The sequence below is a fragment of the Castor canadensis genome, chromosome 5 (assembly GCF_047511655.1).
Source record: "Castor canadensis chromosome 5, mCasCan1.hap1v2, whole genome shotgun sequence".
NCBI lineage: Eukaryota > Metazoa > Chordata > Mammalia > Rodentia > Castoridae > Castor > Castor canadensis.
The window spans coordinates 25,890,139-25,916,417 of NC_133390.1; the positions used below are offsets into that span (position 1 = coordinate 25,890,139).

The window sequence follows — 26,279 nt, forward strand, 5'->3', positions numbered from 1 at the left end:
AGAGGGCAAGCTGTTGTACAGAATTCACTAGCTCAAATGCTAATCTCATGTGAATAAATGAACAAAATAAATAAATAAATAATGTTAATCTCATCCATAAATACTCTCTTAGAAACTTCCAGAATTACTATCTAATCCAGGCACCCCAGAGCCTGGTCAATTGATAAAAAAAAAAATCATTATAAGGATCCACTATTTCTATTCAACATTATGTGGAGGTTCTTACACTATAATCAGGAAGGAGAAAGAAATAAAAGTAAACAGAATGGAAAGGAAGACATAAGTCTCTCTTTATGCATAGATGACACCATCATCTATGTAAAAAATCTTAAAGAATCTGCAAATAAAGTATTGGCACTAAAAGTGAATTTAGTTCACTTTAGTTCAATTTAGTTAGGTGCCGGTCTACAAAATTAATGTAAAAAACTAATCGTTGGACTATGGGTATAATACAGTGGTAGAGCACTTGCCTAGCATGCACGATGCCATGGGTTCAATCACCAGCACCACATATACTCACATACAAAACAATTGTATTCTTATATGCTAGCAAAGAACAATCAAAAATTAAAAATAAAAATTGCCATTTATGATTGCATCAAAAATATGTGATGGTTAAAGTTAAACTTGGCCAAAGATGTTCAAGACTTGTAACATAGAAAACTGCATAACATTGCTGAGAAAAAATTTAAAACACCTAAATAAACAAAGGGGTATATCATTTTCCCAGAATGGAAGACTACCTGTTGTTAAGATTTCATTTCTTTAAAAATTATTCTATAGATTCAAGACCTCCTATAAAATCCGGTAAGCTACTTTGTAGAAGTGACAAGCTGATTCTAAAATACATATTAAAGTGAAAAAGATCTAAAATAGTCAAAGCAACTAATAGTAGAAAGAATAAAAGCAGAGAACATTGTGTATGTGCTAAGTATTTTCCTAGAAAGTGATTTCTAGGAGTAGAACTAGTACATAAAAGAAACATCTTAATGAAAAAACCAAAATATTATTAAGGTAAATTTTATAACTCAAAAACCTTTTATATTTGAGATATTTAAAAAGTAAATTCAGAGCTGTGGGGATGGTTCAAGTGGTAAGGCACCTGCATAGCAACCATGAGCCCCTGAATTCAACTCCCACTACTGACAAAAACAAAACAAAACAAAAAGTAAATTTAAAGTTTTCATGAGGGCTAGTGGAGTGGCTCAAGTGATACAGTGCCTGCCTAGCAAAGTCTAGCAAGCATAAGGTCCTGAGTTCAAGCCCCAGTGCCACCAAAAAATAAAAAATTAAAAAAATTAAAAAATAAAGTTTTCATGAGCTTTGTAGGCCAAATGAGAATGAAATGGGATGGGGTGGAATTATTTATTGGTAACATATATGATGGACAGGAAGAAAAAAATCTTATTTAATAAATTAATGGAGTAGAAATTAATTATTGGTAAATTTACTATTAAGAAAAATGAAAAAGATCTTATTGTTTGAAGATATTTTATAAATATTTGATATTAATAATTATGCTTTGATAGAGCAAAGAGTAATGAACTGAACATAAATTTTTAGAAGCTCCAGAAAATATATTAAACTAAGAAATCTATTGATAAAAAATCAATTCTGTATCTGGCAATTTAATTCTGCCGGTTACTGTAGGTAATGTCACCCTATATGAGTTAGATTTGATATTTTCAAAAGTGTTTTATTGAAAGGTTATTATAAGATTTTCATCATAATTCTGTGTATTAATATTTCAGTGTTACATTTTGAGATTTCATTCATTTCTTCCCCACAGAATCCAATTCTCCCCAATTTATATATGTGTATATATACATATTTATATACATATTTATATATTTATTAGAGAACAATATGAGCAGATCATTGTGTTTTTTGTCCAGGGAATCAGGGGCTCTAGTAAAGAAGGCATTTAGCATGTCTTTTCAATTGGTTATGCATACTTCTATTTTTAATTTCTATTGTCCTCCTAAGTGTAGTTTCTGATATTCATGGAATACCACCATTATTTCTCTCTGCTGATTTCCAGAGCAGTATAAATTAATGGAAGATATATAAGTAAACTTTAAAAAAAAAAGTTCGTTATCTAAAAAGAAATAACTAGCTCAAGTTCACTAACTGCCCTCTCTGAAAAGTAACCTTCCATATATTTTATAAGTTTAATTCTTTAACTTACTAGAAGTGTTATTTGACTCATACTGATCCTAATACAAAAAAGAGCCCTGTATAAGCTATCTCTTCTTAGTGAGTGAAGCCAAAATTTTAAAAGACAAACAACATGAACAAAATTTCACAAAGTCCCAAAAGTATTTTGTCTTTTTTCTGTGATAGAATGAGGCACTCTTACCTTCCTGTGCCAATGCAGTTCCCAGACAGAAGATCCTGTAATGTACAGCTTCATTATTTACATAGAGTATACTGTACAAAGATTAATATTCCTGGGTTTGTTGCTGTATGAGGTTTTCTTTCCTCTTCCCCATTACAGAAGTGTACCATTGCTCAAAATGACTTACTAATCTATAATAGTGTGTATGAGGCCATTCTTAGGTAGAAGCTTCATATAAAGAAAATTCCAAGTGTAATGTCTCATATGATATAATTACTTTAGCACAGGTTTAAAAAATTAGACCAGGCCATCAAGACTATAGCTGAACTCCTCCTCCCCGTCCCCAACAAACCCTTCAGACCCATAGACTCAAGATTTGACTCAAGCCTATTTCTTTTATTTTAAGTACAAGTGTTACCTTGCCACATGACTTGCCAACTTGGTTTGTGCATCCTAAGTATTGCTTTTTGGAAACCTTGAGGGGCTTGTCCTAACTCTTTTGAGCTATGCCTCCTTACTGATTTCCAGAACACTAATGGAAGCTACATAAGCAAATTTTTAAAAATGAAAGTCTGTTATCATTATTCAGAATACAATGATTATCTGTTCTTTTAATAGTTCCTTCTATCCTTTATCTTTCAAAATAGAATGTTAACTCTTGTGTATTCCCTTAAACTTCCCATTGAGCTCTTAAGATTTGTGTTTCGTAGACATTTAATTCACTCAGTTTCCAATCTTAACTACAGATTATAAAATCCTTCCAATTCTTGGAGAGAGGCTTGTGAATTTTGTCATCCTCAAGTAGTACACTCTGAATCTTTCACTTTGTGGTACTGAGATTCTAAATAACTAAATAAGTAAGTTATCTATACTAAAGTTCACAAACATGTTTGCTGCTTTCTGTTGAAGTCTCTCAAATTTAGACATTCTAAAAATAGTGTGACATGTCTCATCTCCCTTCATCGTCACTGTAATCAAGTGGTATCTATTCTACTACACTTGAGGGTTGTCTGAACAGAACAGATGTCTTAGCTTACAGTCTCTCTTAGATGGGAGTAATGTGGAAAAATGTATAAAGTGACAACTTGTGGAGAAACATAGAAAATAAAAATGATATCAAGAGTGAATATAAAAAGCCCAGGTCATTAAACTGTCATTGTGATCTTTCTAGATTTTTATAAGAATGAATATTTGATATATTTAAGGTATTGGGAATCTGCAGTGATTACTGTACACTGAATTTTCAAAAGGGATCTTGGCAATGTTTTAGTATATTTGAAATTCATAAAAATTAGTTCATTTAAAAAGAATACAAGTTGACAACTGTGGATGCTATTTTACCCTTAAGTAAAGACAAAGCAGCTGCTGCCTGGCTGCCGCAGTACTTGTATTTGACACTTTGAAATAGTTGGCTTAAAATGGACTAGTGTGCTGGCCAACAAAAAGCAAAAGAGTGAAAAGTAGCGGGGCAGTGAAATCGGGTGAGAACAAGACACTTTCAGTCCATGTGTTTTATTTTATAGTTAACACCATAAAAACAATAAACTATAAAACTATATTGCATTAAACTATTTACCACTGAATTCTACATAGTTCTACAGCAAGTGTCATAATCCAGTTTTTCTTCAAGAAGTTTTAAATTCTACATTTATGCTAAAGAACCTACAGTGTCAATGTAAAGATAATCTATTTACTGGATTTAACGCCTTTTTACTTTTTGGATTTCCATCATTCTCTGATCTTTCTACAGTTTTCTCAGAGAGTCTATCTTGATGTATCTGTTAAGGCACAGAGAATGATACACTAAAGTGTGACATTTTAACAAGCTGAAAACTGCATTAAAGGAAAGTGGAAGACCTTAAAAGCTGCCTTAGAAACAAGGCTTCTCTAACCTTCCCTTGTTTCTCCCTCTAGCCCGAGTACAGAAAAAGACTTTTCTCTGGATTTCTCTTTCTACCTAATGACCGATCTGCCAAAAAGGCAAACAATTGCCTTTGATTCCCCTCCCCAAGATTCCATTATTGAGAAAAGATTAAACTCATCACAGGAAGGAAGACTAAGAAATGTTACCACACCTAGACAAACTTTGTCACAAGTTATTTTATGTTCTTCAGTCCGCTCAACTCTGAATCTCTTACAAACTATTGTCTGTTCTTTGGGTTCATTGAAATCCCCTGACAATCATTACTTCTCAAAACTGTCTACATTCCCCTATGCCTTATAAGAAAGGGCATATAAATCCCTAAATCTCACTGGGTTTTTGAGTAGTCATCCTTCTTCCATGTACATCAATAAATTTAAATGACTTTTCTCCTGTTTTTCATTCTATTGTCGGTTCATTTCAATGAACCTTCAGTGGGCAATTTTCCTTGCCCTTACATTCTCCGTTTTCTCAAGTTTCATTCTCTTCCTTTCCTAGGTATAAGGTAGTCAGGGAGACACCTAATACTACCTCCCTCTCCATTCCTTTGTCTTCTTGATCTATGCCCTACATTTGAAATTCTGTACTTCCTTTCTCTTTGGCACCATTTACTGCTGTCCTGGAAAGAGCTCCCTAATTCTTTTGCACCTATGAGAGCCCTCTGATTAAAGCTAAATAATGAGCAGAATTTACTGAACAAAAACAAACAAAAAATATCACTTAAAAATGACTATTAAAATTCATAATGGGGGATATTTTAAATAGCAATAGACCAAAGTTTCTTGAACACAGTCAACAATATGAGAAACAAAAAATGGGAAGAAAGGAGGTCTTCTCTAAAAAGACTTGAGACTCAGAATATGCTAACATAATGTGCAGATTTCAGATTATCATTCAGTTGGCCAGTTGTTTAACAGAATTTTTGCAGCAGTTAGGGGTTTTTTTGATTTACAGATCTATAAATTAAACCCACAGCTTCACACTTACCTACACTCCTGGCCCCTAGTATTTTTAGTTTTGTTTTTAAGTTAGGGTCTTGCTCACTTTACTCAGGTTGGCCTTAATTCATGAGCCTCATCTCTGTCTCCCAAGTAGCTGAGATTACAGGCTTGTGAAAATATGCCCATCTGATAGAAATCTCTAATGATATCAGAGAAATGCTATTAATTTTGCTAGGTATAGAATGGCACTAGATTATATTTTAAAGTCCGTATTTTTAGAGATACATTTTGAAGTATGTAGAAGTGAGGTGTCAGGATTTCTGAGATTTATATTCAAATACTTAATGAAGAAAGAAAAAGAGATTAAATGAGTGTGGCACATCCTGTTTATTTTTGTGTATCTTTAAATTTTTTAATTTCATACAATTTCCAAATTAAAAAATAACATTTCTGTTATTAAGGTTTTTGGTAAATCCTGAATCTTAGAAATTTCCACTGGAGTGTGTTCTCCATTCAGGAATCATCCCAACATATTTTGGGTAGTCTTGATTTCTTCTTAGACTCTCACTCTTAATCTCCTGGCTATATCCAACCTTCTTATGCCCGTTTATTTTGCATCCAGAGCAATTTGGGATAGCCTCGATTATTCTGGCAATGGACAGAGAGCTGATGTCCATAATCATGACCCGACCAGGTGTTTTCATAACAAATGCTATTTGTCTTTTAATTTCATTGACTTCCCCTTTCTCCACAGGCAGAGTATATCATTCTCTCATTTGTGTTTTCATAGCATTTAAAAATAACTATTGAAACAGTGAAAAGAAAAAAAATTCTAAGATGTCCTAAATTTCATTACAAAAAACTAGGGGGATGGAAGGAAAGAAAGATGAGGGGATGTAATCAGGAAGGAGCTGCAGACCCAAAAGAACAAAACACTATTTTAAAGTCTCGGATATATGTTAAAAGTTTAACTCAAGTCCTACTGTGATATCCAATGTGCTACTACATACTTCTTGAGGCCCAACCAACCCAAAGGTAAAGGCTGCTTCTCCCTGTAGGCTAACCTTGTATTCCACATTTGATGATCTTACCCTTGTAATCAATAGCCAATGTAGGTTCAATGTAAATAAATTGTTATTCTTGCTCCAAACATTCATTTAAAAATATTCTGGCTTCTTAAATCCTGCAGATATTGCTGATAGTTGTGGGAGCTTGTCCCAGTGCCTGGTTCTTTCTTTTTCTGGCTAGCATATGTCCCTCAGCAAACCCTTGTATTTCAGAGATCTCTTAGTCTCAAGAATTGAGTTTATGAGCATTAAAACTATGTGCTATAATTTTACTCTTTTGTTTCCTTAAGTAAATTATAAATTCCTTGAAAATCCATACTGTGATGGTTAAATTTATGTCTTCTTGACTTGCACTCAGGTATTTAGTCAAACATTATTCTGGGTGTTCCCATGAGGGTGTTTTTGGATGAGATTAACATTTGAATCCAAAGGTTGAGTAAAGCAGATTGCCCTCCATGTTGTATGACTCATCTAATCAGATGAAGAACTGAATAAAACAAAAATGCTGACCTTCTCCCAAGTGAGAGAAAAGCCTTCCTTTCTGACTGCTTCCAAACTGGGACATTTTGCTTTTTCAGGCTTTGTCATTCTAAAAGAAATGTCATTTCTTCCGGGTCTTAAGCCTACTGGCAACTAGACAGAGAGATGCACCATGTGTTCTTCTGATTTTCATACCTTTGGACTCACAAGACCTGGAACACTGACTCTCCTGGATCTCCAGCTTCCTGACTCATCCTACAGACTTTGGGACCTGCCAGCCTCCATCATTGCATAAGCCAATTCTTTGAAATAAATCTCTTTGTATATATTTATACAAGTCTTAATGGTTCTTTTTCTCTGGAGAATCCTGACATAAATAGCAACCATCTCTTAGTATTGCTAAGGGTCTAGAAGTTGTCATAATGTGTAATAAAAGGTAAATGCTTCTTGTCAAAGTCTGTGAATGAACTGGTATTTTAACACATTACTTATTTATAGTTTCCCAATTATAAGACTTAAATTTGGTTATTATTTGTTTGGTTATGGAAAAAATTAAGTTGGGCTTAAGGAAAAGGAAATGTTTAGAGAAGCTGGGTTCTGTATGTCTTTTCTCAATATCATACAGATAAGGACATTGAGTTCCAGGAGCATTAATTTCTTGCTTTTTAAAAAAATGCAACCAAAGTTTCAGGCATGATGACAAATGCCTGTAATCCTAGCTACTTGGAAGGCTGAAGCAGGAAGATTGTGTTCCAAGGCTAGCCCAGACAAAAGTGCGAGACCCTATCTGAAAAACAATTAAAAGCAAAGGGATTGGGGGCGTGGCTCCAGTGGTAGAGCTCTTATCTAGCAAGTGTGAGGCACTGAGTGCAATCCCAGTATTGTGAAAAAGAAAAAAAAAACCTACAAAATTACTTAAAATAAGGAAACTACTGAACTAGACTAAAATTAACAAGTTCATGTTTTATTGATCCAAACTCTAAGTTTGCTCACACATCCATTCTTTTATAAACATGGGTCTTAATTTTCTCTTCAGAGACCATGAAGCGGGCTTCTCCTCATGTCTCTCTCAGTCTCTTGCTTTGCACTCTTCTCAGCTTTCCCAGAAGCAACAAGAAGTTAACATCCTAATATATTGCTTTTACATTGTCCCAAAATTATTGGCAGCTCTGCACTATCTGTATCCTTTACTTTGGTATTTAAGTCACTTGATCTTAATCTGCCTTTCCACAATCTCTCAGCCAAACCTCTGTCCTTCCTGCTTTGTTGGTTAATGCACATCTTGTTTATACACATTGAGTTAAATTTACTCCAGTTGCTTTTAGGCAGCCCAAATTATCTCATGGACTAGTAAAGAAAACACTAAATCTGGAGATTAGAAACGTTGGTTCTAGTGCTTTCCAATGCCACCTTGTTGTGTGACATGGGGCAATTATGTCAATTAATCCCCCAAAATCCAATATCCTTATCTGTATGATAATGGGAAATGACAAAATTGTTTTGAGTTCTTTTTCAGTTAAAGAATGTTATGGCGTTTTTGCCTTTTGGACAATTTTTATCATTAATTCAATGATTATTTTTTAAAAATTATTTTTATTACCATATATTAATTGTACAAAGTGAGGGGTTTCATTGTGATAGTTCTGTACATACATATAATGTACTTTGATTATATTTGCTTCCTCTTATATTCTTTCTTGTCCCTCCTCCTCCTCAACTCTCTCTCTCTTTAACTTTCTTACAAATTTTATGTGGATTTCATTATGTATTTTTCATATGTGCATAAAATGAACTTTGATTGCATTCTCCCCACTCACCCTCTCTGTTTCCACTCTCTTGTCCTGCTGGTTCTCCCACTAAATGGTTACACTTTTATATTCATGTCCCTCTTGGGGGGTGTTCTAAAGTCTGCATATGACAGAAAATATGTGGTATTTTTTCTTCAGAGTCTATTTTATTTTGCTTAACATGATGATCTCAGGTGCCACCGATTTTCCTGCAAATGACACAATTTCATTCTTCTTTATGGCTGAATAATACTCCATTGTGTATATATACTACATTTTCTTTATCATCCATTGAATAAGCACCTAGACTTATCCCATAACTTGGCCATGAGATGTGCAGATACCTCTATTGTGCGTTGACTTGCATTCCTTCAGGTATATATATATATATATATATATATATATATATATATATATATACACACACTCAAGAGTAGTAGAGCAGAGTCACATGGTAGTGCTATTTTTAATTTTTTTAGAAACCTCCATACTGATTCTCTTGGTGGCTGGACTAATTCATTTTCCACCAACAGTGAATAAGGGTTCTTTTTTCCCCCGAATCCTCACCAGCATAAGAAACAGTTCTTGAGTATCTCTTATGAGTAATGAGCATCTGCTCTATGAAGCCAACCTGAACTCCCACCACCTCATCCCTAACAGCTGGACTTGCTAAGTCAAGTGAACTGATTGTCTGTGCCATTCACTTTGATATATGTTATTTTTGTGCCTATCATATGAATATAGTGTTAGCTCCTTAATAGCAGGGATTTATCCCTTTGCATATCCTTGACAGATATGGTCCTCAAACTTTCAAGAGTATAACCTGAGATACTTGCTGAAAACAAAAAGCTAACTCTCAAGCCTCATATTCATCCTCTTACAATTCTGATTCAGTGACTAGTAATCTATATTGTAATAAGTATCTCCCTCTTCCTGCTCCATGATTCTGATTCAGCTGGTCCAGGGACCATATTTTGATCAGAAACAGCTCCACCAGCCCAGCACTAGTGACTCACACCTGTAATCCTAGCTACTGGGGAGGACTGAGGTTCAAGGCCAGCCTGGCAAATCATTCATGAGACCTCTATCTCCAAAATAACAAGAGTAAAGTGACCTAGAGGCATGGCTCAAGTGGTAGAGCTCCTGGTTTGCAAGCATAGAGTCCAGAGCCCTAAGTTCAAACCCCAGTCCCATCAAAAAAAAAATTAAAATTAAAAAAACCCTGCTCCACCTGTATTTAGCAAGGTTTTTTTGGCTTACTTACACAGACTCAAAAAAATTTTTTTTAATCTGTTTTAATTCTGAGGGATAGGTATGCTTGCATTGACAAAGATCTAAAATAGAAAATGAGTCATGAGGAATCATAACTACAAAATAGCCTATGAGACTGTGCAAGGTGCTGTCTGACAGATCAGTTATAACTACAAAAGATAAGGGCTGAAACCAGAAACAATGATGAAGGGAAGGCTAAATGTCAGGAGCTGGTACTTCACAAGAGGCTGTTTAGCTAAGTTCAGAGGACGTGTTCAGATCCCTGCTTGGTGCAGATGGATACAAAAGCAAAACCTTCAAGTTCTCATGTCTTACTCCAAAGAAAGTAATCCTAAGCAAGAAAGAACAAAATCAATGTCCTAAGGCTGGGGGTTAAATAAAAAGAAGGAATGGTAACTTTGGGGGGATTAATATATCTGACTCTTGTTGTTTTTAATTTAGAGTACACTGTCAATAATCTCTGAGGAAATATATAAAATAAGAGAAATGTATGAATTGGCAAGTGTGATATGTCCTGATGTGAAAGAATAAAATGTACATTATGAAAACTAGACTTGATCTTGAGCTCTTTTAAGATTTTAGCGCAGATCACTAAAAATCTTGCCAGCTTTTAGTAACAAAAGGGATTAAAAACTTTGTGCCAATTTAGGTACACCAAGGGCAATGATGGCAAGTTGTTTGTTTTGTTTATAACAGTTTAGGTGCTTGTAGAAGTTGTTATTAATGACTTCAACAAGGCATTTGACAAACTAATGATATTCTTATGAATAAATTTTTTAAAGTGATTCTATTAGGTCAATTCAGAGTTACATGACTCATTTTTCTCAGCTATGATTAATGAGTGAGGTCCGAGCTTTTCGGTGATTTGCATTCATTCAACAAATATTTAATGAACATTTTAACATTATCAGGAACTGCTCTAGGTAATTGGAATCCAACAGTGGAAAGAAAAAAAAAAGTCCTTTCTGCCAAGGGACTTAGCATGGAAGCCAGATAATAAACAAGTATATTCTATGTCAGGTTGTGGTGAAAGAATTATTTTTTTTTAAGATGAAAGGAAAAAAAGACTGTGGGTTTAGTCAGGTTGCTCAGAGAGGCTGATGGGATATGGTGTTAACTAGAGACTTGAAGGAATAATGGAATAAGCTGTGTAATTACCCATAGAAAGGATATCCCAGGTAACAGGTCCCCAAGCATATAGGCCTGAGATGGAAACCTGCTTTGCTAAGAGGCTGTATGACAGGCAGAATGATGGTTCCCCAAAGATATCTATGTCTGTATTAGTCTGATTTGAACTTCTGTAACACAATACCTGGCTGGGTAACTTTATAAAGAAAAATCACTTATTTAGCTCACAGTTCTGGAGGGTTCAAGTGCCACATCTGATGATAGTCTGCTTGCAAGCAGAGTCCAAAGAGGTGAAGGGAATCACATAGCAAGAAACAAGGAATGCACATGAGTGTTCAGCTCCTCTGGTCTCTTTTCCTCTGTTAATAAAACCTTCAGCATTCAATCATAGGGCTCCATTCTGGTGACATTATTTAATCCTAATCACCACCCAAAGGCCCAGAGTTCTATTAAGTTTTTACCTTCTTACTTCCTCACAATGAGGATTAAAATTCAATACATCAACCCTTGGCGGACACACACTCAAGCCATATCCAAGCTCAGTAATGTCTTAATTTTGGGGACTTATGCATTTGTTATATTACATAGCAAAGGAACCTTGCAAGTGAAACTAATATTTTAGACCTTGAAATAAGAGATTATTTTAGATTATCCAGGTGAGCCAGATCTAAGCACATGAGCTGTTAAAAGCAGAGAACATTCTCTGGCTGCACCAGGAGACATACAGCATAAGAAGAAATCAGAGATTCTGAATGTGAAAAGGATACCACACAGTGTTGTTGAATTTGAAATGTAGAGTGCTATGGGCAAGGACCACAGAAAGTCCTTCTCAGAGGTAAGAGTGGCCCTTAGCTGACAGCCAGCAAGGAATCAGGAACTACCTTAGTCTTGCATACTAAATGCTCTGAATTCTACCAATAACCAGAGACAACAGCTAAGACAACCTAGGCTTCTAACCTGCAGAACTGTGAGATAATAAATTTGTTTTGTTTTAAACTGCTAATTTTGTGGCAATCTATGATCATTTGTTACGATAGCAATAGCAACATAGACCATGAAATGAGAGAGGAATATGGCAGACAAGGTGAGTTACAGAGAGCATGGGTTGGAAGAAGAGGGCAAATAAAGAGGAAGCTACTATGTGGCCTTGTAGACCACTTTAGGGACTTTGTTTTTTACTATGGGTGAAATAGGAAACCAACGGGAGGTTGGGGCAGAGGCATGGATCAAAAGGAATATTCTGAACTACTCTGAGTAGAATCATGTTAGATAATGCTGCAATAATTCATACAACAGCCGGACATAGGAAAATTATGGAGATGGAAATGTTCAGCTTCAGATTATATTAGATTGATACATAAAATTGCTACTTGAGTGGGTCAAAAAGAGTTGAAAAGCAAAGGATGAATCAAGAGATTTGCCCTTGGGTGGCTTATGGAGTGTTGGGGAAAGAGAGGAGTCACAGTTGATGCCAAAATCTTGGGCCTGAGCCGTAAGTTAAAGAGATATTGCAAAAACAAAGAATGAAGGAGAAGCAAGTTTAGTGGAAGTTGTGGAACAGAGATAGACCTGGGTTCATCTTAGGACACGTTACTTATGAAATGTTTATCAGACAGTCAGGAGGAGATATTCATCAAGCTGTTAGATACCCAGTCTGGAGTTCAGAGAATTGTCTGGATCTGTAACTATTAATGATGGAATACTCTCACATAGTGGTATTCAAAACCATGAGGTAATCAGTTCAAATTGGGGGAAATGAGGGTAAAGAGAGAAGAGTGGTACCTCTGGATTACCAGATTGTAATATTTTTCTGACTTGTGAATATAAATGTATATAGAATTCCACAAACCAAAAACAGAGGGTTTTTTTTGTTATTGTTATTGTTTGTTCGTTTGAAGTATAGACTCACTATGTAGCCCAGGATGGCCTCAAACTTGAGCTACTCCTGCCTCAGTCTCCAAGTCCTGCAACTATAGGTCTGTACCACCATGCCCATCTTCAGCAAACCAAAATATTTTTAAAACATTTAGTTAGGTATTTGTTGAATTACCTGTCTTAAAAATAATAAACTTGAATAAAAACTGTACCATTACAGAAAATTGAAACAATCATCATTTAATTTTAGGTCTTCCAAATTAAACAGCTTAAAAAAAAGCTGAGAAAAACTTTTTCAAATGGGTAGAAAAAGCCCTGTGAAATTGCATAAGCCACACATCCATATTAAAGGATCAGTGAATTCTACTTCCCCAATTGTTCTCCCTCTGAGACGTGTTAATGTCTCAGAATTGTGCACTCATTTATGCAACATTTACGCTGAACATCTGATAAGTATTATTCTTTCATTTCGGTTCCTCAGCATCATGAGAACTCAGAGTTTACATGTCCGAATTTAAAAACAAAAGCAAAACAAAACAATTACCAACCCAACAACTGTACTCTACTCTCTGTTTTTCTTATATTTTGCCCCTACTGTGTTTTCGTATAGGTTATAGCTCGTTTATTGCTTTCACCAACTTTCTTTCTGAAGGAAAAAAAAAGCACTTTATTATAAAAACACTGTAAGAAGCTGTTTCTCTATTACATCTAGAAGTAAAGTACGCACACACATGGGCACACATATACCCTTTTTTTTTAAAAAAAAAGTTGGAGAAACCTTTCTTTTTTTTTTTTTGCATGTCATCCTTGTGCAGAAGCCATGCTAATCTTCTCTGCATCGTTCCAATTTTATTTATTTATTTATTTATTTTTCCATTATTCATATGTGCATACAAGGCTCGGTTCACCTCTCCCCCCTGCCCCCACCCCCTCCCCCACCACCCACTCCGCCCTCTCCCTCTCCCCCCCCAATACCCAGCAGAAACCATTCCGCCCCCATTTCTAATCTTGTAGAGAGAGTACAAGCAACAACAGGAAGGAACAAGGGTTTTTGCTGGTTGAGACAAGGATAGCCATACAGGGCACCGACTCACACTGATTTCCTGTGCGTGGGCGCTACCCTCTGGGTTAATTCCCCTTGATCCAACCTCTTCTCTAGTACCTGCTCCCCCTTTCCTATTGGCCTCAGCCGCTTCAAGGTATCTGCCCTAGTCTCTCTGCATCAAGGGCAACAAATGCCAGCTAGCTTCCTAGGTGTCCCACCTATCCTCACCCCTCCCTTGTGTGCTCTCGCATTATCATGTGCTCATAGTCCAATCCCATTGTTGTGTTTGCCCTTGATCTAATGTCCACATATGAGGGAGAACATATGATTTTTGGTTTTTTTGAGCCAGGCTAACCTCACTCAGAATGATGTTCTCCAATTCCATCCATTTACCAGCGAATGATAACATTTCGTTCTTCTTCATGGCTGCATAAAATTCCATTGTGTATAGATACCACATTTTCTTAATCCATTCGTCAGTGCTGGGGCATCTTGGCTGTTTCCATAACTTGGCTATTGTGAATAGTGCCACAATAAACATGGGTGTGCAGGTGCCTCTGGAGTAACAGTCTTTTGGGTATATCCCCAAGAGTGGTATTGCTGGATCAAATGGTAGATCGATGTCCAGCTTTTTAAGTAGCCTCCAAATTTTTTTCCAGAGTGGTTGTACTAGTTTACATTCCCACCAACAGTGTAAGAGGGTTCCTTTTTCCCCACATCCTCGCCAACACCTGTTGTTGCTGATGATGGCTATTCTAACAGGGGTGAGGTGGAATCTTAGCGTGGTTTTAATTTGCATTTCCTTTATTGCTAGAGATGGTGAGCATTTTTTCATGTGTTTTCTGGCCATTTGAATTTCTTCTTTTGAGAAAGTTCTGTTTAGTTCACGTGCCCATTTCTTTATTGGTTCATTAGTTTTGGGAGAATTTAGTTTTTTAAGTTCCCTGTATATTCTGGTTATCAGTCCTTTGTCTGATGTATAGTTGGCAAATATTTTCTCCCACTCTGTGGGTGTTCTCTTCAGTTTAGAGACCATTTCTTTTGATGAACAGAAGCTTTTTAGCTTTATGAGCTCCCATTTATCTATGCTATCTCTTAGTTGCTGTGCTGCTGGGGTTTCATTGAGAAAGTTCTTACCTATACCTACTAACTCCAGAGTATTTCCTACTCTTTCTTGTATCAACTTAAGAGTTTGGGGTCTGATATTAAGATCCTTGATCCATTTTGAGTTAATCTTGGTATAGGGTGATATACATGGATCTAGTTTCAGTTTTTTGCAGACTGCTAACCAGTTTTCCCAGCAGTTTTTGTTGAAGAGGCTGCTATTTTGGAGAAACCTTTCTAACGAAGTAGAGGAAAACCTTACCTGCTGTAATTACCTCCAAAAGCACTGCTATAAGCACAGCAATACAAAATATTTTTGCCAACTATATCACAAATAATTATTAATGTATCAACTTTAGACCATGTTTTAAGCTCCTCCTGGGTCAGGGGTGTGGTGGGAAAATACTCTTTATGGTAACATCTCACTGGATCATCTGCTGACAAAGCAAATTTTTAAAGCTTACCTATAATCACTCTAATTAGGCCATTAAGTGTCAGGACTTGCCGTGGGAATTTGATTAATTCTAGCCATCTCTGTGGTTAACTGATGTTGCCTGTATTAAAGTAGTGAATGCCTTGGAAGCAATTTCCTTATGTTTATGGCCTTTCCTGGGAACTTCCACCTGACTGTACTGAAAAGTAGTAAGGAAGGGTTTATATGGATGTCTTCATAAGTCTGTAAAACTCACTTTATTCTGCAAGCCCAAACACCCCCAAACACTTTTACATACCCACACCACCATTGCCTTTACTCTTTTTGTGACTGTTAATTCATAATACAACTTGTAGTATATAAAGTAGATTATTCACAAGTGCTTAAGTTTGTTTGTTCTATTTTAGCAAAATACGTGAGACTGGGTAATTTGTAAATGACTTTTTTCCATTTTTTGGAAGCTGGTAATTCAAATCAAGGCACTTAGCAGGATTGGTTGTCTGGTGAGGGCTATATTCTACTTCCAAGATGATGCCTTATTACTGCATCCTCTGGAGGGTAGGAATGCTGAGTCCTCATTTAGTGGAAGGTAGAAGGACAAAGGAGAAAAAAATCCTTCCATTAAGCCATTCCTCTGATCTCATTCAAGAGGAATGAACTCTCATGGCTTAAACATATTTTAGTATGAGCTTAGGCAGTATCACTAATAAAAGCCAGTTTCTCTGCTGGTTTGGAAAAAAAGGAAAGTATTTGTTGTCAAAGGAACCCAAGAAAAATGGCATCTTACCCTCCAAAGCAGAGAAAATTTACATCAAGGGTTTCCAACATGAAGTCTATTGGAACCCAATGTCTGCTCACTTAAGTAATATCTTAATCAAGTACAAATTAATCTTAACTTTATCAATAAAGAATTTGAGAAGTTTTATCAAAGTATTTTCTTATGAAAATGATGGGCCATGTTTGGGTCTGGTAAAGGCAGGAACAAGAGTTCAACAACAAATGCAACTTATACGTGCTTTATCAAGAATGTTTGTGCTATAACTTTTGGAAGTTAGTTTTATTGCATGATATAATGGAAAAAATAATGAAGATTATAAACTTATTTTATTCTTTTGCTTTTAAAATAATGAATGTTTATGGATATTTAAGAAGTTAAAGCAAAGAAAATAGATTCAATTTAATTTAAGTAAATGGCTAAGTCGGGGAAATTTTTGAAGAAATTCTGGTATTATTTGGATATTTAATACCCCCCAAAGGTCCACACAAAGAAGGTTTGGTCTCAGTGTGCCACTACTGGAAGGTTGTGGAACTTTTAGGAGGTGGGATCTAGTGAGAGGTCTTTAGATTATTGGGTGAGTACACTTGAAGAGGATTGTGGCACTCTGGCTTCTTTCTCTTTTGCCTCCTAGTTATGAAGTGAGCAGTTTTCCTATGCCACATGCTCCTTGCTGTTGTCACCCAACATGGGCCAAAGTAGTGGGCTCACATGATCTTGGATTGGGTCCTCCAAATCTCTGAGCCAAAACAAACCTTTTCTTCTTATAATTATCTCAGGTATTTCATTATGGTGGTGGAAGGCTGACACAAATATATTGAGGTGTTTTTAGAATTAAACAGTCTCAGATCCCACTTGCTTGACCTCCAATAACCACCATTGGCTATACAATTTTCTTTGATTCTACATTATGTAATAGGACCCTCTATGTTCACTATAAAAGTCATGGCTTGGGGCTAGAGACATGGCTCAAATGGTAGAGTGCTTGCCTAGCAAGCTCAACACCCTGAATCCAAACCATAGTACCAAAAAGAAAAAAGAAGGAAAAAAGATTCAAACTAGACATGTGAATTGAGAGGATGGTACCTGAGACAGTTCTATTTTCAATGATGAACTTTCTGCACTCAAAGGAATAATTTTTTTAACAAAAAGATTTTCTTACAAATTAAAATTCTTATAAATTTTTGAAATCATACAAATATTTAGCAAAAATAAGATTTTGAAAATTATTCACAGATTTTGTTGATTATGACTTGGTTTCTGTGACTTAAGAGATATAACCATGGGAAGTGTGTGATTATAAACCCTCAGCCCTGTCTTGGTAGCTCATTTTCAAAGAAGTCATTCATACTGAAGCAAACTATACTTATTAAGAGATAGCATTAGTGAACTATATTTAAAGTTAGCTGTAAAAGAGAAATACATATTAATATGTAACTATATCAACTGTGTTTCTATCTTAGTTAAGGCTGCTATAACAGAATATTGTAGCTTGAGTGGCTTAAACAATACAAATTTATTTCTCACAGTTCTAGAGACTCATAAGTTCATCATCAAGGTGCCAACTGGTTCCCCGTGTCTATTGAGGGTATACTTTCTGGATTGCAATCTTTCTTTTCCTTACATCCTCTAGCAAAAAGCAGAGAAAGTGATCATCTCTCTGATGTCTGCTATTCACGAAGCTCCATTCTCATACCTAATCATGTCCCAACGCCTCCACCTGCACCACATTGGTGATTTAGTCTTCAACATATGAAGAGGGGGCACAGATATTCTCTCCAGAGTGACTTTCCTTTTATACCCCCCTGAAGAGGGAGGGTCCCACCTTGGTAGATCAATTTTTTTTTTCATTTTGTGATTTCAACTCAGGAGGAAAGAGACCTGGTAGAAATGATATGAGTCAAGAGACAGGGCAAAAGAGTTTTGAAAGGCACAAAGGCAGCTACTGTGTAGGACACAAATGAACAAGGAAGCACAGAGAGGTATTTAGGACATACTGTTTAGTGTATACTAAACTGTTTCACAGTGTTCAGCTCGGATAATTTTTTAAAGTTATGAAATTAAGGTTTCAGGTCCTCATCTGTTTTGTGAATATGCCATTGTTAAGTCTGGACCACGTGGGTCACAGATTCACAAACATTACATATAACATTAATCTCAAGGTTTAGAAATTTCTGGACTTTTTTTGGGGGGGGGGTGTAAAGGGAGTTCATGAAAAGTTAGGGAAGAGAAATACAAAGGGAAGCATGGTGGGGCCCAGGAGGAAGCCAGAAGCTTAGACAGCATGTTCTTCAGGTGCTTTTCAAACCTATGATCACCTATGGGAAGGGAAGAACATGATTCCCACCCAACAATTAATGATTGGGGAGAGGCTGGACAGGTAAGGGTGGTTCCTGAGCCAAAGCATGGTTAATCTAAGATGTAACATCTTTTTCTGAGTCCTGAACCTTCCCTACTTTAACCAGTCTCAAATTTTCCCTGAGAGACAATATTCCAAAAAATTCTTTTTTGGGGGCTGCTGAATGGGGGACACAGTCCACCTTCAGTATCTGCTTACAGCTGACAAGGGGCAGCAGATACTACTACAAGGGGAAATTATCTCTCCTATATCTTTCCCTTGGGGCTCATTTGGACACAAGGTGTTTGAATTATTGTCCAGCATAGTGAAGGTTTCTCACGGCAATCTGAGTTGCTCATGGAGACCTTGTTCATTTAGAGATCTATAGCCCTGCTGCCTCATGATTTGGGTCCTAAAGGAGATAAATCTGGTTTAGAAGGCATGACCTGAACATTAACAACAACAGGAACATCAGAAGGGGCCCTGCCATGTGTGGCAGGAAGGATAAAGAATCTAACTTTTCATTTCTAAAAGTGACAGAGAATCTTATGGTTACTCTGCCTATAGATGTTTGTATCTGTAATCATTTTTAACTTAGATGGCCCTCTATTTTGGACTGTCACTACAGTGGGCAGTTAAGGATTGACTACATTTAGGGGTGGGCGTGGCAGATGTTAGTCCAATTAGAGAGTAAACATCAGTGAGTCAGATCTGTACAGAAAGAAGAGTGATAGTGTCCCTAGGCAGAAGTCAGATGTCATTGAAAGTTATACTGCCTTTGTTTAAATAGAAGTGGCCAAAGACATGAGTTTGCCTTTTGCCAGAAGCCTAGAAGGCTTAAATATTAGAGCACATGCATAAGAGCACCTTTTTCAAAATCTCTTGGCTTTGGTTACTTTTAGCGGTCTGGCCTAATTGACTCCATCTGGATCTGGACAAGGCCCCTCATTTGTACAGTCTTTTTGAACTGTCTCGGGTGGCTGAATGCCACTTGTTCCTCTAAGTAGCTGGGGACACCAACTGCTTGGGGATCGAGTCCTCTTAAACTATTTCTCTGAACAGTCATCTCTGAAGATTCTGCCAATTTGGCAGTTTTGTCTGGACAAGTTTTGAAAAAGGCTTGTGACTACCTGTTTTATGAAACTGCAGTTAAAATCCTGTATCAATAAAAATAGCCTCAATCTGACTGTTATGAGTTTAAATGAAAACGCTTCATATCTTCTAGAACAGTCCAAGACATAAATAACAGTATCTTCTCTAAATTGACAATTAGCCCTGGCTCTAGAACAGTGTAATAATTTTTTACAAATAAAGTTTATTGTATTAGACGTGGAGTTGTATATATATTATTGCTAAAAATTACTTTGAATTGCAACAGGCTATAATGTCCAATATAAGCAATAAAAAGTTTAAATATTCATAAAACTGGGCTGAAAACATGTTCCCAGTCGAGTGGGCAATAAAGAATCTGGTCAATATGTAACTTTAACAACCAATTCTTGAGTAATTTATGTCTTAGCTCTCTTAATTTTTCTTTTAAAAAGGACTATCTTATATTCTTCTGGTCCATCTGATGCATTAAAGTGCTTTCACAACAGTAATATCTTCGTGTCAAGTCAACATGGAAGGGTGGAAAGACAATCCTTCCTTTCTTCAGAAAGTCAGTGTTCCTTTTTCATATTTGCATTTGGTCAAACAGTAAGGTTGGTACCCGGGAAGTTCCTGAGCACAAGGATCTCGGAAATGGAAAGCCTGGGCTCTGGCTAGCATTCGGTTAGCATCCCTGGAACCTCTTCCTTATGGCTGCAAGTCCGGGCCAGGCAGGGAGACAGTGGTCCACAAGACCACAAGGCCCAACTAGGAGTTCTAAACAAAGTCCCTCAAACCCAGCAGGGCAGCTGTAATTACCACAGCAAGAACGCTGAGGATCGGTCTGTCCAGAGGTACAAAGCTCGTCATCCTGCCGGTCCACGCCTCCAGGTGCAGCCCCGGGTCTTCATCGCTGGTTGCAGAACCCGTCCTCGGGGCAGGAGGATGGCAAGGCGCAGGAGGGAAGGCGAGACCAAAGAACCAACGAGGGGTGGCCAGCGCGACCCCCGAAAGCACTGCGGCAGGTGGGGAGGCCAGGCGGGGGTCCCTTCGGCGCTCACAGCGGTTCTTTGAAGGACGCCCCAAGGAGCCGGAGGAAACGCCGTCGGAGCCGAGGGTCTGCAACCGGCTCGTGGAAGGGTCTCCCGTCTCTGCCGGGGCTCAGGGGACGGGCTCGTGCCGAAGTCCCGCCCCCGGCTCCGCCCCCCAGGCGCGCGAGTGGGTCCCGCGCGGGCGCCAAGACTTTCCCGGGTCATCGCCCCTCCCCTCTTCCGGGCCTCGAGCCCCCCGCGCGCCAACTCAGGGCCGCGCTCGCTCTCGCCCGCGCGCGCGCGCGCCCGCCACTCAGCCAGTCCTCTCAGCGCGCGCTCGGCGGTCCGACGAGGCGGGAGCTGAACGCGCGGGACCAGACTAGCTCAGCTGCTGCTTGCTGAGCCAGGGCCAGACAAGCCGGCGCCCTCGGTGCCTGACCAAGACACCGTCAGAGCCGCGCAATCTGCAGTCCAGAAGCGCGGAACCGCGGCGGTGAGGAAACCCGGCGCGGGGGAGGCGGTCATGGCGGGGCTGGAGGGCATGGGGGGCGGTCTGGGCGCTCCGGTGGCCACGTCGAAGGCTCGCTGGCGGGCAGGCGGGGCGCCGCGGGAAGGTTAGGGCTGTGGGAGCGCCTCGGGGTGCAGGGCTCCGGCCCCGGGCCGAGGAAGGGCTGGGATCCGCGGGGGCGGCTGCCATTCCCCGCGGGACCCTCGTGGGCTCCGGGTGGGGGAGACGCCGCCTGAGGCGCTGCCACGTTTCCAGCGCGCCTTCCTTTCCGCCCGGGGCGGCGTGCGCCCTCCCACCCGTGGCCAGCCCCCTTCCTGGCGGTGGCGTTTTATGGTGCGGGGTCCCCGCTTGCTGTCTGGAGGGTCGCGCGCCTCAGGGAAGTCCGGGTCTCGAACTCGGGGCCGCCGGCCGGGGAGGAGCTGGGCACTGGGTGCCGGGGCCCTTCCCCCTGAACTTGGGGAAAGCCCGGATTGCAGAAGTTGGACGCGCCTCGCAGGCCGTTTTTTAGGAGCGGGTGGAGGTGCTGGATGCGTCTTTTCCTAGCGCTCTTGGAACCCCCGCGGGAGCGCCCACCGCAGGCCTTGATGGCTTCCAAAAGTCCAGCCCCGGGCCCGCGGACAGGCTCTCCCCACCACCCCACCCCGGGTCAGCATCCCGGAGCTCTGCATCGCCGCCCCGGCGGCTCAGGGACTCGTCTGCCCCGCGGACCAGCCTTCCCGCTCCCCCGACCATGGGAACGCGTGTCAGCAGATGTGTTTGTTTCCAGGAACGCCTGCGATTAGCCTCTCGTTACAAGGGAGGGGAAAGTACAAAGTTATCAACTCCTGGAAGGCCAGACTCTGGAACAAAGTAGAACTTGAGGAGCAGCCGCGGTGACGACGTCCCAGGATGACGTCACCGAGCGATCTTTAAAATGGGAGCTTTTTGCTCTGAGCGTGGGTGGAGAGGTTGAGGCTACTTACTCAAGATGCCTAAGGTCTTATGGCCCTGCTAGCTTTTGGCTCTCTGCCTGACCCTATAACTCTTGGTGCCCCTAGAATCCTGGTGCGTGTGTGGCGGGGCAGGGAGGGTGGGGGGGGAGGGGGAGTTTTTCAGCTGTTCCAGTCATCATTCCTTCAAACAGAAAAATAATGACTCATCTTGTATTACAACCCAAAGCAACCACTAAGTGGGTATTTCCTTTTTTTATTTTTTGATATGAAGCAGTAAACAAAAGCAAATCTCCAAACTGATATGTAGCATAAATTTTAATGAATGAGGAGAATGATTTAAGGAGTCGGTACATTGTTCTAGTGTTCCTTGTTTTCTTTGGTAGGGTGGATATTAGTGTAGTTCCATCAGTAACTTTCTCTTCAAACTGTGTACTAAATTCCAGTGGGTTTTCTTTTCTATCCTAAAGTGATAAGAGTATAAATGTAGCTTTATAAAGTAGAAATGGCTCACATTTTTCAGGAGGAGGTTGTGCAGCAGTTGTAGTGGACTGAAGTTGTCTGTGCCCTCACACTGTGTGTGCACATTCGTTCCCAGTTCCTGGTAGTTGGCCATAGAAGGTGAATTTGGCATTCTAAAGTTCCAGGAGGAAGGTTTAGGTGTCTTCCCATCCAGGATCAGGTATAGCTGCCAGCACACTTCTCAGATACCTATATAGAATTTATTTCACAGTGAGGTCCCTTGTTTGAATTTGCACACAGAGTGAAGGCATCACAAAATGAACAGAGACTTAAAGAGCAGTTTGAGAAAAGAAAGAAAGCTAACAGAATCAGCTTTGTTTCTTGGATATTTAGGAACACAGACTACTGGTAAGTTAGTGGGTTTTTATACCAAGCGAAGCAGGGGCTGCCTGTTTTTAATGATTGGCTTCCAAAAAGGTGATGTTGCTTAGTAAATGCATCTGAATAACTCCAAGTTACTTACAGCAGCCAAATGAATGAGCTCATCCAATAAAGGCAGAATGTATATATCCAAGCAATCCCAGGACAAGTTTTCTGCCTTTATGGATTAATCAATGATAAAATCAGATCTGCCATTTTAAGAATTCTCATTTGAGGCAATTCTAAAATGTGGCTATGTCTGATTATTTGTTTTGTGATTCTGTAGGTAATCCTAAATTTGTACTTTCTTAATATGTTTTGATCGTCATTGTTTTTCTTCTCTTTTACAGCAGTATATCTATGTTCCTGAAAGACTATTTACAGAAACTCAGTATTGAAATTTTTATGTATAATTACTTTATTGAGACACAATTCACATACTACACAACTCACCCCACTTAAAGTATATAGTTCACTGGTTTTTAGTATATTTAGAGTTGTACAACCAGTAAGGCACTTGGTTTTAGAATATGTTTATCACCCCAGAAAAATAACCTTGTACTTATTAGCCTCATTCCTCCTTTTCCCTTACCTTTCCTGCCTTAGGCCACTAATTATTTTCTGTCTCTATAGATTTAACTGTTATGAACATTTCATATGGATGGAGTCATACAATATGTGGTCTTTTGTGCCTGGCTTCTTTCTCTTTGCATAATATATTAAAGGTTCACCCATGTTGTGGCATGTATTGGTTCTTTAAATTGCCAAATATTCCATTGCATGTATATACAACACTTTAGATATATCAGTTGGTGTGCGTTTGGGTTGTTTCTTTCTGACAATTGTTAATGCTGCTATGACCTTTTCTGTACAAGTTTTTTATGTGGACATATGTTTTTATTTCTCATGGGCATATAGCTAGAAGTAGAATTACTGAATAATATAATAACTATTTAGCCTTTTTAGGGAACTGCAAAAGCTTTTTGACTCTTTAATACTAGATTTTAAAATGGACTTTTTTTGGATTTTTTAAAATTATCATAGTATTGTTATACTGGGGGTACAGTGTGACATTTACAAAAGTTCTTACAACATATCATAGTTGTATTCACCCCCCCCCCGCCTCATTCCTGGAATAGTTTTAACAGGTCTCAATTTTAAAGTGGACCTTCTTGTGTGTTTTAAGTTTCAAATCATTTCACAGAACTTTAAAATCTAATTATTGTGTTTAAATTAGTAAAATCTTTATAGTAATGTCATTTATTACAGTGCTTCTTCTTGAGTGATACTTTTTAGTCCATAGGATCAATTTGGTATGCTCTTTACTGACCTTCTTCACAAAGCTAAGTGATAGACTTAAGTAGTAACAGTGTAAACATAAATTAGTGATTGTTCCTACTCCAGATATGAGCCAGTGAAACACAGATAAAATTGGAAGGAGGAAGGGAAAATTTTAAGCAGGGATATTTTGCAGACCTTCATCTTCTAGTTTATATATTTTGGTTTTGTTTTTTGTTTTTTGTTTTCTGTTTTTTTTTAGCAAACCTGTTTTATCTTTGCAGGGGAAAATGAAGAATGAAATAGCTGCCGTTGTCTTCTTTTTCACAAGGCTTGTTCGAAAACATGATAAGTTGAAAAAAGAGGCAGTTGAGAGGTTTGCTGAGAAACTGACCCTAATACTTCAAGAGAAATATAAAAATCATTGGTATCCAGAAAAACCATCAAAAGGACAGGCCTACAGGTAAAGGATTGGATTGGGCTGTTGACTTGGACTAAGTAAAAAGATAGATCAACTCCTGTATTGGGTGCAAGGCCAGAGGACTGAAGGGTATCCATACCATGCCTATCACGATTTTATCTGCAAATACAGAATTCTGGGCTGTCTAGGTATTTTCTTCTTACTCATTTTAAAGTATAAATATTTGTTGATGGAGTGCCACTGTGTAGACTTGGGAGGCCAGTACTGTAGGCACATAGGAGTTAGTCTCTTGTGGCTGTTGTTGAGCTCTTGACTGAGTACATTCCTATATATATATCATAGGTACTTAGGGTTTTTCACAGTTCTAGAAGAATCCTAATCACTCATAAATTGGCATGGTAAAAGCTGAAGGAAATGATTCTTCTTGTGTCTAAAAGTAAATTACACGCTACATGTTTTTTGAAGAAACCAAAGTTTTATAGAGAAAGGACTAAAGATTATTGACACCTGTTTTGTTCTTCACACTTTCAGGAATGATCTCATTTATACAATGCATAATTTGTTGTAGATAACTATATTGTAGATGATGATAACTCACCTGTGATCCACCACTGGTACATACTAGCTCAGGGATTTGAACTCCATTCTAACTAACTGCCAGTTCTCCTGAGCTTTCTACACACCATTACCTTAGCACTGAGAAGGAAGAGAATTCTCACTTGCAGCTGTCTTTTGTACTCTGGTTTATAAGTTACATTTATAACTTGAAATAGGAAGAGCAGGCTCCTACAAAACCTGTCCTGACATGCCCACTCCTTAGTATTTACGTCACTATTCAGGAACCTGGGCTAAGAATTTCCTCCTAAATCTAGCAGTTGAATCTTTCCCCATTTATGTATGTGGCCACAAAAGGTAAAAATTGGACAGTTATGGCTATAGACTATAGAAATTCTCATTTATGCATATTATTGTCCACAAAGATTCCTCCATAGATCAGTGCTTTGATGTAAAAAGGACTTCCTTTCTCAAACTGAGCTCTTGCAAGTATAGGACTATTCAAGAAATCTAGGAAGAATGTGGAAAGATGATGTTTTATTTTTCATTTGCTTAAAGCCAAGTAAGCTTGATGTTTTTATTGACCAGAAAAGAACCAAGAGAATTAGTGTATTTACTCCTTCATTTTTATCCGAAGAAATTTTCTACAGGAAAATGTTTTTGAATTAAAGTAGAAATATAGATGTTAATGTAGAGTCATCATTTTTATCTTTCTTCATTCTCTTTCCCCCCACTCCCCATACATCATCTTTTCTGATAAAGTGAACAGCTTTTGGGAGTTAGAGCTCTTGAGGCTTTTTACACTGGTCTGTATGACATTGGATGAAGGCTTTGGGATGTGCCAAACCACCATACTATTACTGAAAAAGGAGGCACTGTCAAATAAAGGTCAGACAGTATACAATTTCATTTCCATTAATTCTAAAAACTTGAAAAAAGCCAAACAAGATTAAATTGGCATGTGATCAGAAGTATCAACTGAGTCATTTTGAAGCTGTCTTTGAAGTAGAAAACGATTAGACTTCGTAGTGTGTCAGTAATATAAAAATGAAAATATAGGATTAACCAGAGTTATTAGAGTT

General features: G+C 38.4%; 1 protein-coding gene and 1 pseudogene across 4 annotated transcripts in view; one reads left to right on the plus strand and one right to left on the minus strand.

Moving 5' to 3' along the window:
* Window positions 1–26,279, plus strand: part of Btg3 (BTG anti-proliferation factor 3) — a 95,783-nt gene that overhangs the window by 58,257 nt on the left and 11,247 nt on the right. For 2 of the 4 annotated variants that reach the window (XM_074072874.1, XM_074072873.1), the window contains exon 3: window positions 24,506–24,684. In XM_074072874.1, coding sequence (XP_073928975.1) covers window positions 24,512–24,684 — 173 coding nt within the window. In that variant the 5' untranslated portion in view covers window positions 24,506–24,511. Of the gene's footprint in view, window positions 1–20,878; window positions 21,118–22,244; window positions 22,932–24,505; window positions 24,685–26,279 lie in introns of those variants that run through there. The other 2 variants (XM_074072872.1, XM_074072876.1) reach the window with 2 other exon arrangements.
* On the minus strand, window positions 13,572–13,669 carry LOC141423618 (U6 spliceosomal RNA; annotated as a pseudogene).